Consider the following 15,603-nt stretch of genomic DNA (forward strand, 5'->3'; position numbering starts at 1 on the left):
TAAACAAATATATTTGTTGGCCGAGATGGTTATATAGCATGCACATGGTATTTAAGGTTCAAATTTCAAACCACGAGTTCAACAAATTTTTTTCATTAAAAAATTAGCGCCAAAACGACCTAGTATTGAAAAAATGTTAAAATTATACACAGTCAAATACACATAAATACGGCCGAGGGTTATATTGCGGTTTGACTGGCACTTGGAGGGTTGACCCGTGGGTTTTTGAGTTCGCGGATTAATTTGCAAAAAAAAACCACATTGAGGGTTTTTCTGCAGAAAACCCTAAATACATATCTATATTTATATAAAATAGAATTTGCCTCTTTTCTAGGGGGTCCACGTCAAATGCCAAGTCACAAATTCGAAGCTTTAGTAGCACGTGTCCCTATCCTCTAAATATTATGCGTTTCATTAAGTAACCAACGACATTTATTGGGTTTAGTTGAGTTTTGGTCTTCACGCTTTACTCAAGTGACCGAGCCCAATATTGAGTAACCTTTATCTCCTCTACCGCGTCTGATCGAAATTTAGGGTTCTTCTATTGGTGGATTCGATTAGGCCGGTTGAGATTCTTCTTCATTAGTCGAAATGCCTCCGTTTCATCCCATTTAACCTCTTCTTAACTCGAACAATCACTATATAGCCATCAATGTGAAGTTCCGTCTTGCGAGGCGGTGTATCTGCCCGTATAAAAAGGTCAGGTTTCCTCCTCTGAAAACCATCTCCTCAATCCCTCAAAACTAACCATTAAACTTATTTTCTGAGAACTGGCTAGCGCATCAATTTTCCTTTTTGATTTGAAGACCGAATCGACGATGCTCCTCCACCGTTTGAATTGCGGTTGATCCGTTTCTGGGAGGCCAGGAACGTCTTGAGGCGGCGGCGAAATCAGGCGAGTGGATAAGCTCATACTGGATTCACAGGTTGTTATGTATTATAGCTTGCGTTCATAATTTTAATTTTTGCCTTATTAAGTTTTTCTGTTCAGATATTTGTTTGACGTTTTCTAAATGAGGAATATTTAGTCTGTGCGTTGATTGTTCTGTCATATTTTTTAATGTTTCTGTCATGTTGAATCCTTATTACCAAGTTTACTGTTTAGATTTTTGTTTGACATATGTTGAATAAGACAATTTAAAACCGTTTGTTGATTGTTCTGTATGTTCATGAGGGTTTCAGGCAACCATTGCTGCGACTTGCTTGCTTGGAAAGCCTGCAATGATAATCATGACATACCAGAAGATGTAGATATATCATTGTAAATCGAACCTTCAACTTGATCACTTCTTGGCGGTTGTAACAACTATAAACGCAAGACGGGTCAAAGCAGAGAATATATGCACACTCATCATGAAGTACGCAGAGAACCGGTTGCCACTAATCGAAGATGATTTGGAAATAATACGAGGTTACACCGTTACAGGTCAAGAAACATTGAGTTGCAGTTCAGTGTTGAACGAGAGAGAACAGAGGAAAGAAGTTTAGAATGTTAAGAACAAAAGCTTAGTAACATGTGCTTCATACACAACCTGGAACAGTACCATGCCAGTTTCTGTTGAGGTTACTGACTCAACTTTATATATGTAGAAATGATCAATTTTTTTAATGCAAACGATGAATGTAAAGCTATGGTTACTGCAGCTAGGCTCGCATATTTCGATGGTGACTACCGGCCAAGCGCAGCAGAGGATCTTATACATATACCAAATAAGTCAATAAGAAGATGGCACAAAGAGAAAGAAGAAAGCAATGATCAAGAAAACAATTACCAAAAAGGCTCTAAAAGCTTCTGGACAGACTGATTTATCTGGGAATGCTTCCAAGGATCTGCTGCAAATGCATAAAGTAATCTTTACTTTCTATAAAGTAATTTACTATCTTTTTTGTTCGTTTGTTTTCCTTTTGCGACAACTGAGGACTTTATTGCTGTCCACTTGCAAACTTCTTGCACATATTGCTGTGCGGTGATGGTATCTTGAATCGTTGGGTATGCAGTCGGTGCAAATACTGTCAGATTTGTGATAAGTGAGAGCTCCTCCTTTCTCTTTTGCTCTTTGATTTTTATATTCTTTTTTGTTGTTGTATCGTACATGAGAATATTATTGATTAAAAAAATGTTATCCTCCCTTTCAGGTGTTATGAGGCTATACAGAGGCGTGAAGACATGAAGACATCCTGTTAATTTCAATGATACACATTCGTTATAAACCGATGTCCAAATATATAGAAATTTTTTTGTAATGCTCAGGTTTAATTATTAGAATATGATATTCTTACTAATTAGAGTTACATTTTTCAAATATATTATTTTAAATATAAACAAAAGTAGGTTAAATTTATATTTTCACATGCACGACAATTCTGAAAACTCATTAAAATTTGCTAAAAATAAACTTAGTTATTATTATAAATTAGAGTTATAAACCCGCACTCAGTATAATTATATTTTTAAATATAATCCATTAGAGATTCAAAATAATCCTTTGCTTTATGATCTATTAAATATAATCCTAACAAAATAAATTCGCTTTCCACAATGTAAAACATAATATCTAACTATTACAAAACATTTATATATAAAAAGGTTAATATTTTTTTGTCAAAAGGTTAATATATTTTTATGAGATTATTAAAATATCATCATATTTATTATACTTATGTTTTTTAATGCCACTGTAAAAAAATATTTTATTTATTAACTCCATTAAAAATATTAACAGTTAGCCATTAAACTAAATTATTTTAACAAAACAATTAAACAACCACAAAATGAAAGCTCACGGAGTTGTTATAATATATATTAGCAGACCATTTTTTTCTAATTGAAACTATACTCACACATAAAAAACTACACCAGTATTATATAATATTCAACTTTTTTCAGATTAGATGTTCTAATTTTTTCACACTAATTAAGAAAAATGTTAAATGTTCAGTTTACCCCTATTTAGTTATTTAAAATTTATTGTTTCTTTTCTACTATTATGTAAGGATTAAACAAAATTAACGCATTAATTCGAAAGCATACAACCTCACTCACACCACATCTAATTTTTCATGCGGTTGACCTCCGGTAATCATTTCCTCGCACATATCATTTTGTAAAGCAAACAACACTAACACATATTAGTTCCAAAACAAATCTAAGACACTACCAATAAGAGCTAAAACGTATTTTTTCTATGCCCAAACATCTTAACAACCATAAACATTATTATACATTTTTTCAAATCCTAATATAAAACATATGCAAAGAAAATATACAATAATATAGACATATACAATTATATCCCACCCGTAGGGCGGGCCGATCCTAGTGATACTATATAAAAATGTGGTTATCATACGAGACATCATCACTAGCAACTACTTCAGCAGACACGTTTTCCTGAAACAAAGGTAGAAAAATATTAATCATTTCCTTACATCATTTACAAAGGGATTGTTTGGGTATCCTCAATCGCAATACACACATGTCATGTAATAAACAAAGGTAATAAACAAACATGCACACGTCATTGGGTATCCACAACTGCAATACACACATGCAGTAGCGGCCCTGGCAGGAAGCGGAGGAAGCATCAGCTTCCGGCCATTTTTAAAATAGATAAATTATCATCCTTCGTTTTAACAAAAGTCTCATTAGTTCAACCTGTAAAAGATGCAGAGTAAATAAGTTGTCGTTCATGGATTCGATTTTCTGTAGCTACAATTTTTTTTCTTGTTTTTGTAATTAATTTCGACCCAAAATGTTTTTAAGCTTCCGGCCCAATGGGTTTTTACAAGTTTCAGGGCCGTGCCTGCACACATGTCATGTAATAAACAGATGTACACATGTCAACTAATAAAGCATGTGGAAATGTAAATGTCTAAAAAGATTTAAAACTATAAGCATGTAGAGAAACAGTTCAATTTTTTTGACAACCTTATCACTGTCCACCAAAAGGTTTTTGATAAAGAGGTTTTCGTGATAAATGTCTTGCTCGTGAAGATATTTCATTCTATCTGAGATTTGTAACGAAGTATGAAGCACTTCCAAGACACATGTTTCTTTTGTGTATGAAGTTGTAGAGGCTTCCATGAGACATAAACTCTAACAAAAAATGGTATCAATCAGGAAGTAAAACATTTTCAAGAAAAGTGGACTTATTAACTTTCATTACCCGTTACGATGATTGGTTTTTCCAAGTCTGGCGTTACCCTAGTATTTTTACGATGTTCTTGTGCTCAAAACTCTTTGTTTTAATCATTAGATCACATAATTTCCGCAAGTTTTTGATGATCAATAATGTAAGCTTTGGGAAGAATAAAGAGACTTGGACAGTTTTATATGTCCCTTTGAACCTACAAAACGTAAATAAAATAGGTGGACGGTATTTTAGATGCTTGAAAATATCAAAACCAAATCCAAGCCGTTGGTTTGTTTCGTCAGATGGACGATATTAGATCAGTGAGATAGTGATCAACAAAATACCACTCGCACGTTGCCAACACACATCGTCTATGATTGGTTCATACTTCATAGTGTAACTTTGTTCAACCAATAACTTGAATTGTTCCTCCTGATTGCAAGGAACTAATTATCCACTTTACCATGTTTCCTAAATGGTAGAAAACATCACGATTCACTTTTATTATATCCTACATTGTCTGATTTTAGTTTCCGTGATAAATGGAACTAATTATCCACTTTACCATGTTTACTAAACAAGTTAAAACACAAAATTTGTGGAATGATATATATACTATAATTTAAATTGAAAAATATGCATATCTAATTTAAATTAATCATAGTTTTTAAGATCTAATATTATATATACTAGTTTGTGGAATGCTTAAGTTGGGGAATGAGAATTTTTCTTTTTTTTAAAGTAATATTTGAGAACAATTCATATTGGATTATCACCAACACAAACTATGTATGCTTGTATATACAATTGGAAAGAATCATGTGACTGAGCGTATACGTGTACAAATTTTGTCTTGATAAAATAATCAGCATATTATCACAAAACGGAGAGAAAATGTAAAATAAAAGAGACTAAGACATGTCCCAAAATATCACACAAAATAAGAAATGTGAGAAGCTTCCACTGTAAGAATTCAAAAAGTGAATACTTAACCCCAAAGCAGTGCTTTAAAGTTGGCTTAGAGTTTGGGACGTAAAATACAAATGCAAAGGAGGCACATGTATGAGTGATACAACTATCTTCCTTCTTCTTCTTGGATATAGGCATATCGTTCTTTGAATGATTCTCATTGCTTTAATACCGATTTGTGCCTACAAAAGCTCTTTCTTTCTAACATATATTCTTTTTTTCTTTCCAAAAGTTAGTATTGTTAAAAATGATTTTCATTATTTGTGCATATCGTCTTATAATAAGAATTGACAGATGATTTAGCCAACGTATGATGAGACACTTCAACTTTGTCTCGTGAAGATACATATATGTTAACCAAAAATCATAGTAAATTCATGTAAAATATAACATTAAGAAAGATATATTAATCTTCTCGCATACAATGAATGATTAAATCCATCATTTCACTGACGGCTTGACGGCTTTATGTAAGCCCCATGTGAATTACTTTCTACATTGTTCTGAAGGGATAAAATTTTCTTCCTTCGGAGGATACATCTTATTCATTCCATGAGAATAGTATATTGGACGTAAAAATAAACTCATTCGACGCCTAAATGATCAGCTAGGTGGTTTAATTCCAGTAGATTATTTGTTTACAATGATTCAATAGAGTTTTGTATCTGATATCAAGAGATATCATCCTTCAAAAAGATACAACAAATGTATGTGGAAGTAACCAATTTGAAGTGTTTTGGTTTATATTTTTATTATTTGTTATCCACAAATCATAGATTCATCCATTATATTTGCTAAAATACAAACCAGCGTTTATAATATCAGTAGTGAGAACGTCAGGTGGCCTAGTGGTAGTACTGAACATTTCTCACACACGACTACCCGAGGTCGCCAGTTCGATACTCGGGGAAAGCGGGGTGGTACTGGGTTAGCTAAAAAATCCCTACGGGGATTTCTGGCGAGGTGGCCCTTCGGGGTGAGCCCAGTCACTATAAAAAGTTCAACCTATACAGTTCATCCCTAGCCATGCTTTCATGATGTGGGTGGCGCAGCTTGATAGACTTCCTACACGATCTCGATTGGCTTCTTGGGGGCTTCAAATCGATACTTGCTGTTGTGTCTGTAACAACTACCACGAGACGCGGGATCACATCTTCCTGCGATGCGCGTATGCTGAGCAAATATGGAAGATTGTGATAAGGAGGTTAGGGTACAGACCGATATTATTCCACACATGTGAGGCTTTTCTCACTTGGATTGGACTGAAGGTCTCTCACTGTCCTTCTACCCTGCGCAAAGTTACAGCTCAAGCGGTCATCTACAGGCTTTGGCGCGAGCGTAACAACCGTCTCCACAATGGAATACAGACACCCCCGGAAGTATCCTTCAAAGAAATTGATAGGCAAGTCAGAAATGCAATCTTGGCCAGGAAGCATCGTCACACGTTTCAAAACCTCATGAGTATCTGGTTGACATACGAGTAATGGTGCTTCATAATCTTCAGTTCTAAATAAGCTCTCCTCTGTTTTTTCTCTTTTTTTGGCTTAGGATTGCTTCCCTTTTATTTCTTTTGTACATGTACAAACCCTCTCATTTGATAAATGAATTCACATCCTTATCAAAAAAAATTAGTGCATGCAATAATAATGTAAACAGAGAAAAAAAACACATAACAAACTCGACGGACTTAACGAATTATGATTATATTTATTGGAATCACATATAAACACACATACACACTACGAGAAAAGAACAAAGTTTCTTCCAAAGTACTAAGTTTAAATAACCTGAAGCTGAAGAAGAAGAAGCAGAAGAATAAAGAGGTGATGGAATCAGTCACGAGTCTCGTGGAACCTTCTGATGAAATCAGTGGATTTCCGGTTAATAGCCGGTTCGACGACGTACCAATTATAGAAGTTGCCTTCACTATCTTCACCATACATCTCGTCGTCTGTTCCTGCCGGGTTTGATCGCTGCCTTCTCCTCCACCATGCCATGAAGCTGCCGAAGAAGCTAAACAAGAAACGCCAAGAACCTCCCATTATAATACTATATAGAGAGGAAAATACGTTAGAGAGATATAGATGTGTCTTGCTTGTATTTATCTAAAGATGCATATAAGCATGTGAAGGAACGTGAGTTCTGATGGTTTAGGGTTCAAAACACAAGGTCTCTCTTTATAGAAGGCTGGCCAAGTTGGAATCCTAGAAAGAACCATAAACACCCCCACCAACTAAAAAGATATAACTTTTCACTTATAAAATATATACTTTTTAAAAAAAAAATGAACGCTCAATAGAGATACAGGCATTTGGTAAATAGAATTAGAAAGAGCTGTACTTTTATATTTTTGCTTTAAAAATAAATCTGTAGATTTTTTTTGCTGTGGCTGTAGATAATTTTGCTGTAGAATATTAGCTGTAGGTTTAAGAAGATTTAAAGACTTACATATAAATTTTCTAAAGCAAAAAATAAGTGCTCTAGATTTATGGCTTTCCACAGCTAAAAATAAATAAAAAAGAAAGAAAAATTTGTAAATTAAAAAATCTTTACAAAGCATGATTGGCAAAATTTTGGACTGTAGAAATAATTTAGGCTGAAGAAAGATCTTACAGCACTTCTAAAGCACTTGCCAATCAACCCCAAAGGGGGTGATTGATAGTTGTTGTAGGTGCTGTCCACAGTCCTATTTATTTCTACAGCACCAAATTCAGAGCAATCAAGCTTTAAATTTTTTTTTGAAACCACAACTTTTGAAATAACCTACAGCTGTACAAGTGCTCTGCAGAGCCAAATATCCAAAGCAATTTTTTAGTGATTTCCATAAAATTCTACAGCACTGAAATCTAAAGCCACAACAAAAAGTCTACAGATTTTTTTCTACAGCAAAAATTTTAAAGCTACAACCATTACCAATAGGACCAAACTTTCCGATGAAGTTTATATAGCAAATTTTGTATTTGAAGCATTTCTCAAAAAAAAAAAAGAAAACTTTGCAGTTGAAGCTTTGTGAAAAAATAATTGCATGCTAAGGTAAATCTGTTGCATTTCCACGTCAATACTCAATATAAATACTGTACGGATACTAAAATATGTTAATGTATTTTTGAAAAGTAATGTTTATTCAGAAAAGTAGTGGTTATACTCAAATTGAACAACTTTGATTACCAGCGATTCTTAAATAAGAAATAAACCCAGTGAACTTTTTTTTTCTTTTTGGTTTCGCAGAACTTGTTGATTTATGACACTCACATTTGAACCATATAGAGTTCACATGTCACGGGAGCTCACACTTCGATGTTTTTTGTTCTTTGATTCAACATCGGTAGTTTGTGAGAACCCAAAGAACATGTGTAGTAGTATCCACGGATTAATGTATTTATACAAAAACTAAATCGAGATACCATTTGAATTTTGGAATCTCATGTTCAAAAACAAAGAAAAGTTGCAAACAATATCAAAATACAATGTCTACATTTTATATCAATATTGTTAGTTAGACTGGTAAAATGTACGTATCAAGCTGATAGATATTATATTTACTTTAGTATTAAAACGTAAAACTTTCTAAATATTAGATGGTATTACTTTTTATTTATACTACAAAATAAGAATTTCAAAATGCCTATGACTGATACGGTTTAAGAAATTAGAGTGATTTCAAAACTTCTCATACTAAATGAATATATTAAATGGTGAAAGTTTAAGTTTAATATTGTAAAAGTTAATTAATAGAAGGTAATTGCAAGAGTTCCGGTTTAAATTGCGAGTTATACGGTCTAGAAAGCTCCCGGTAAAATTGCTTCCGGTTTAAATCGCAATAAATTACGAAAACGCGGCCGTTTCATCACTCTCTGTGGCGGCTCTATCTCTCTCTCTCTCTCTCTCTCTCCCACTCTGAGCTATCGGAAGTAGTAGCTCTCAGCGGAAAAACCCTAAAGCTCTCAGCTTTCCTTGTAGACCCACACAGACATATCTCCACATTCGCAGCTTCGAATTTGCTCCTGCAATGGAGGCCTCTCCTTTGAAAAAGCTCGAGCAGCTAGAGTTCTCTCTCGATTCCGTCACTGATCTCTCCTCCTCCCCTTCCGCTTCTCCGTCCTCTCCCGCCGTAGCTACGTTCTCGTGCGTTGACGGCGTCACTGAGCTCCGGTTTCTCCAATCGGACTCGACCCATTGTTTCACCTTTGACCTCGCTTCAGCTCAGGTGAAACAATTATTTGAATTTCGAAAGATTGAATTTTGGTGTAGAAGACCCAATATGCAATTCGATCGTATTGTGTTTTGTTTCACAGTTGTTCAAGTTGGGGACAGTCCAGTTCATATGTGTATCTGATGATAACTCGGAGGAGGTTCGTAAAAGTTACTTACTTTACTATATTTATACAGTAATGTGTTTATTTTGTTGCGTTTGGAACAGAGATCATTCTCTAAAGGAGTTAATATAAAGTTTGGAAGTGAGAAGGATAGCAAGGAGTTTTGTGATTCATTCGAGGAGTGGAGAAAGGATGCTCTTGTTCCAGGTGCGTCTTGACTCTAAAGAAACCAATTTTCTTTCTGTGAATGCTCCTTGAATGTCTTGTCATGCTTGTGTTTATAGGATCATCCACAGTTTCAGCTAGTAATAGCAAGTTTGACGAGAAGATTGAGGCGTCCTCGGCCAAAATGTATTTCCATTACTATGGACAACTTCTACATCAGCAAAACATGCTGCAAGATTATGTCAGGACAGGTAAATATTATATGGTCGTCTTTGTATTTGGTTGCTTCCATTTCTCTTGATTTTAGAGGATGTAAAATTCATCAGAAGAATATCTCATCTGTCTTCTTAGCACCTCGTTTATGTCTTCAGGTACATATTATGCTGCGGTGATGGAGAACCGTTCAGATTTTGCTGGTCGTGTTGTGGTCGATGTGGGTGCTGGGAGTGGCATTTTGTCTATGTTTGCTGCCCAGGTATGCATTAAGATGACTTGTTTAATGACTTTTGTGCATTTTTGCTTCTGTCTCCTTCATACATGTCTTACTTTGGTGAATTAGGCTGGTGCTAAGCATGTGTATGCTGTAGAAGCATCAGAAATGGCTGAATATGCACGTAAGCTGATCGCTGGTAACCCCTTGTTCGCTGATCGAATCACAGTAAGACTTCTGATTACTTTTCTTTTGCTGTGCTATATGCATTTTTTCTGATGTTGTTGAACCTGGCAGGTCATCAAGGGAAAGGTCGAGGATATTGAGTTGCCTGAGAAAGCGGATATTTTAATCTCTGAACCAATGGGTAAGTGTTTCAGCGCAGACTTTACAATGTGTCACTTTCTTATATGTGGGCAAAGTGATTTGACATGCCTTGTAATTTTGCATCAGGCACCTTATTGGTCAATGAGAGAATGTTGGAATCGTATGTAATTGCTAGGGATCGTTTCATGTCTCCGAATGGCAAAATGTTTCCCACTGTTGGAAGGTAAAATCAACCTTTTGAGAGGCTTTTCTTTATATCTATTATTATTATTATTATGTATTTTGATTCTCATGTTGTTTTATCATTGTAGGATTCACATGGCACCTTTCTCGGATGAGTTTTTATTTATTGAAATGGCAAATAAGGTACAGAATGTCACTCTGTTCTTAGGACTAATATAGAGATATTACATGTTTAGTTTAATTCTTCTTCAGGTTTCAATAACTCAGTTTCTTCATCTATGCAGGCTTTTTTTTGGCAACAACAGAACTATTATGGTGTTGATCTGACACCTCTGTTTGGATCAGCACACCAAGGCTATTTTTCTCAGGTACATGTGTTTTACACACCAGCTAATAGTAGTTTGTAACCGTTTCATTGTATTTAGTTGTTCTCTAACTATCATAACCAAAATATTGATGAGTCATATCTGCGGATTGTACAGCCTGTGGTTGATGCATTTGATCCGAGGTTATTGGTAGCTCCCCCTACGTTTCATACAATAGATTTCACTCAGATGAAGGTATAATTACGCTACTTAGAACCGTTCTTTGGTGCTCTCTAACGTCAAGGAACTGAGTAAATAACTTTCGTTCTCAATTTATTTTCACAGGAAGAAGATTTTTATGAGATCGATATCCCATTGAAGTTTACTTCTTCCGTATGCACCCGAGTGCATGGACTTGCCTGCTGGTTCGACGTTCTCTTTGACGGGAGGTACTTTTGCTTCTTCTTTTTTGGTCAAGCCATGTCGTTTTCAAAGTGTATCTACAACTCATGGTTTTATTCTTTTTTCCAACAGCACGGTACAAAGATGGCTCACAACTGCTCCTGGTGCGCCTACAACGCATTGGTACCAGATCAGATGTGTTCTGGCGCAACCCATTTATGTGATGGCAGGTCAAGAGATCACTGGTAGACTTCATTTGGTAGCTCACAGTGCTCAAAGTTACACCATTGATTTAACTCTATCAGGTCCAGCTTACTCTTCCTATGTTTTTTTTTTTGTCATTCAAAAGTATTATCAGGATTTTTAACAAAGCTTTTGGATTCTAAACAGCTAAAATGTGGGGTCCCGGTGCAAGTCAAGGAGGAATCCTCCAATCATCGACAGGCAAATTCGATCTGAAGGAACCTTACTATAGAATGTCTCAGCCACAAGCATACCCTGCTGCACAAGAGCCACCATTACCACCACAACCGCAGCTAAACCCACAGGTAAAAAAATGCATTCAGCAGCTATAGAATAGTTATGTTTGCTTTCTTTTTATGTGTACGTGTGTATACTACGAGCAGGACATACAGATACAGAGCGATGATTTTGAAGAAGAGTTATTACAAGAACCGGCACAGAACGCGAGTACCCAGCTCTAAAAGCTTTAGATCATTGAATCTCATTCATCTTTGGACTCGTGGATTCATGTTTGTAGGTTCCTTATGAGTTTGGCTACGGTTCCATGTAACAGTGTTTGCACCTTTGTGTTTTTTTTCCACATCCAAGCTTATCAACTAATCAAGTTATCTATGATATTTACCTACATGATTTTGTTTTAAATTGATAGCATCAAACGCCTACGTAAACATAAAACATTTTGCTTTAGTTTACATTTTTATCCTCTAGCTAAAACCTGCAGATAATCCAAAGTAATATACACAATGCTCAGGCTTTCAACCTTGGAATAGTACCATAAAAAGAAAATCAAACTCATGCTCTGTAATATGACAGTGTAACAAGACTACGCAAAAGAGATTTCTATTCTTATGAAATTCACTTTTGACTGCTGAATGTTAAAGCTGTTTGCACGCTTCCGACAGGAACAAATGCCATACTGTCGGCTTAGGACAGCGAAGGAGATTCTGCAACTGCAAGCTTAAAGTGATCTTTGTAAGAGATTTGTTTTGTAAGGTTTTCGTGTACATAGTAAAGTTAGTAACAATGTGGTTGTGTTAACTCTGATGAGGAGGCTTAACAGTGAAAAATTTAATTAACTGTTTCACTGCATTACAACAAAACCGTTGACTACAACCGTCAAATGAAACGAAAAGAAAAAAAAAAAAAAAAAAAAAAAAAAAAAAAAAAAAAAAAAAGAATAAAGAAGAAAAAAAAAGTAGATCTGGGAAAACGACGTCGCATCAGTCGTCTGAGTCATCACCTCCACCGAAGATGGAGAAGCGGTTGTAGAGTAAGAACAAGATCAAGACTAGGAACAACGCGACGCCTACTGGAGATCCGCTAACACGGTGAATGGACTCGGGCTCTCCGGTGGAGAAAATGGCGGAGACGAAGGAGCCGCGTTCAGAGGAGAGGAACTGGATGGTGAGGAGGAGGATGATGGGGAGCAAGAGAAGTCCCACTGGACTGAGAAGCTCCGCGATCCCGTCTGTGATGGCTTCTCCTCCGTCTCCGAGGAAGAAGGGAACGAAAACTACCAATGCAACGACGACGACGGCGAGTATGATACCGTGTGGGGTAGATCCGCCACCGCCTACAACGCCTTGTCGATCTTGGTACATTACTGTTGAGTGTGTGTGACTGTTGTGTGAGTGTCTTTTTTCTCTTCTTTTTACTTTTTTTTTTTTTTTGTTTTACGGTTGGAATATCGAGAGTAGAGCCTTTTTCCTTTTTTCAAAATTATAAGCAGTGTTTGAAAACCGGTCGAACCGTATCTCGGTCCTCTACAACCCAACAAGGAACAAGTACAAGGTTATATGTACAAAGCATTCCATACTGGGCCCTTACGTGGCACCAGGGCCCTTCTTACGTTCTTTACAATAATAATATCCATTTTGAACAAATGAATAGTAAGATACCAAATGGGTTTTGAGACAGGAAGGAATAAAATAGAGTGAAATGAAGCTTATTGTGATATACTTGTTAGTTGTTACATGTATTAGATAGCAATGCTGTAATTGTATAAGATTGCAGTTGAGTCGTCCATTTCACTAGTGTGTAGTTTACTATTGACTTTTTTAAGTATGTATCATCCTGAATTTAATATATCCGAGAGTACCTTGAATGGCTCGAAGAAGATTGTAGATAAAAATCGATGATCCTGAAGTCACTATTTACTCATGGATATGTAAATCAAACCAGTTTGCTCTATTATAACATATGCTATCAAAGAAATTAGATAATACACGTATATATCAATGTTTAGAAGTTACGTGATAGTTAGATAATCAAAGTGATGATTGTTTCCATTAGTTTTTGGTTTCAGTTTTTGGTTTTTAGATTTTTGTTTTAGATTTCATTTTTTGGTTTTTGGTTTTTAACTTTTAGATTTAGATTTTTTATTTTCAGCTTTTGGTTTTGGTTTTTGGTTTTTAGATTTTGGTTTTGCTGTATTCTTAGTTTTTTTTTATAAAATAAGCAATACATTGCTCTAAAATAATAATTTTAAAAACAATTACCATTAAATTTTATCAAAATATAGTGGCTGTTACTTAAAATAAAAACATTACCAGGTTTTAAATTATTTTTTTTTTTAAGTGTTATACTTAAATATAATTAATAAAATATCTATAAATTATAAAAATTAAATATTTTAAAATTTTGAAACTATTTATAAATTTTATTACATGAAATATTTTTCATTTTTTAGAACTTGAATGGCTATTTTCAAATTAATATAATATATTTTATTAATAAAATATTTTAAATTTTATAATTTTTAGCTGTCGTTTAGTATGTATAATAAAATTATTCAATAATTTATTTATAGATATTAATAATTAATTGGTTACAACTAATACTAAAATTATCTATATTTATCTACATATATGGAACACATAAATTATTTTACATTAATGTTAAATGATAAAAAAATTGTATGGGAATTTTATCTTTATGAAAATATTATTTAATTAATTATTAATTAATTAAAATATAGTATTTTATACAAAATAAACAAATTCGTTTTTTATATTGAAAACCCACAAAAATTGGTTTTTGGATTTTCTTCACAAATTGGTTGAAATTTTGAAAAACTAGTTTCCCTAAATTTTAGGGAATCTATTTCTTGATTAACAAGTGAAATGGTTTTTACGAAAACAAAAAGTAAAAGCTAAAACTTGATTGGATAAAAAATGGTTTTTACAAAATCAAAAACCAAAAATTAAAACAAAAACTACAAGCAATCAACCTCCAATTACTTTGCATCAGAAACTAATAATGGCTCAACCCCAAAACAAAAGACACACTTAGCTGAAAAGCAAAAGTAAAGAATAATTTCTTACACACAGCAAACAATGAATTGGCTGATACTAAGCTCATGCATCAACTGCAATAACATTTCTACTTTATATTAAAAAAGGAGAAAAAACAACTATATTGTGAGATGGAATGAGTAAAAGTTTGTTGGGAAATCTGTTTTTTAGAGCAAAAAAATGGTAACTATGCCCCTTTATACTAATCTATATTATTTTATGTTCTATTAGACTAATTTTTTCTAAAATGGCAGTAATGCCCTTAAAATTGTAATTTTTTTAAAAGATATATATTGAGTTCGACAAGGGGGATCAATCGATCCCACTTTACAAGGTATAGTGGATCGATCGATCCCGATCATTATTCAGAACAAAAAAACGCGAAATATATACTGATCGACCTGGTCCATTTCACTCGATCGGCGAAGGTCGATTTACACGGATCGACCGATCTGTAAGGATAGATCGATCGATCCCGTGCCCAGGAAAGAATCCCAAATCGAATTTTTTGGTTTTGTATGATTATATCCGGATTGATTCTCACTTGATTTGAACCGACCAAGCATGATTTCAACTCTTTAAACTCGATTTCTCTGGGATGAAACCCATAATTTCCCATTCACGAATAAAGGGAGACAAAATCAAATTCTCACCCAAGTTCATTAACCCTAACTCACTCAATTTCACTCTGATTTGGACGATTATTTGGCCTAACCCATACGATTTCGTGAGCTTTTTACGAATCTATCACTCTTTAGTTCGTTCTGCAAAGGTATGAAACTCTATCTCCACTTCTTTTTAGAGTTTGAAAATAGAAAGGTAAAAGGTAAATTTTTT

At 34.5% G+C, this 15,603-nt stretch overlaps 2 protein-coding genes and 1 long non-coding RNA gene across 5 annotated transcripts; 2 read left to right on the forward strand and 1 right to left on the reverse strand.

The window, feature by feature from the left end:
• Positions 1 to 443: 443 nt before the first annotated feature.
• LOC106343963 lies at positions 444 to 2,269 on the forward strand. Of its 3 annotated transcripts, none has more exons than XR_001270070.1 (5): positions 444 to 926; positions 1,183 to 1,563; positions 1,645 to 1,848; positions 1,999 to 2,028; positions 2,137 to 2,269. It is a non-coding gene; the product is annotated as an uncharacterized LOC106343963 (long non-coding RNA). The 3 variants fall into 3 exon arrangements; XR_001270071.1 differs by having other exon boundaries at positions 444 to 699; positions 807 to 926; positions 1,645 to 2,028; XR_001270069.1 differs by having other exon boundaries at positions 1,645 to 2,028.
• A 6,687-nt stretch (positions 2,270 to 8,956) lies between these two features.
• LOC106343491 (probable histone-arginine methyltransferase 1.3) lies at positions 8,957 to 12,098 on the forward strand. The gene is made up of 15 exons (XM_013782721.1): positions 8,957 to 9,309; positions 9,398 to 9,454; positions 9,523 to 9,625; positions 9,703 to 9,834; positions 9,955 to 10,058; positions 10,143 to 10,241; positions 10,311 to 10,380; positions 10,467 to 10,563; positions 10,652 to 10,706; positions 10,808 to 10,891; positions 11,006 to 11,083; positions 11,174 to 11,277; positions 11,363 to 11,535; positions 11,621 to 11,778; positions 11,857 to 12,098. The coding sequence occupies exons 1-15, from the start codon at positions 9,112 to 9,114 to the stop codon at positions 11,932 to 11,934; spliced, it is 1,590 nt and encodes a 529-aa protein (XP_013638175.1). The 5' UTR covers positions 8,957 to 9,111; the 3' UTR covers positions 11,935 to 12,098.
• Positions 12,099 to 12,521: 423 nt separating this feature from the next.
• LOC106293913 lies at positions 12,522 to 13,167 on the reverse strand. The gene has a single exon (XM_013729546.1). It carries the CDS (start codon positions 13,072 to 13,074, stop codon positions 12,694 to 12,696), a length of 381 nt encoding a protein of 126 aa, XP_013585000.1. The 5' UTR covers positions 13,075 to 13,167; the 3' UTR covers positions 12,522 to 12,693.
• Positions 13,168 to 15,603: the final 2,436 nt, after the last annotated feature.

Source organism: Brassica oleracea, chromosome C5, assembly GCF_000695525.1.
Source record: "Brassica oleracea var. oleracea cultivar TO1000 chromosome C5, BOL, whole genome shotgun sequence".
NCBI lineage: Eukaryota > Viridiplantae > Streptophyta > Magnoliopsida > Brassicales > Brassicaceae > Brassica > Brassica oleracea.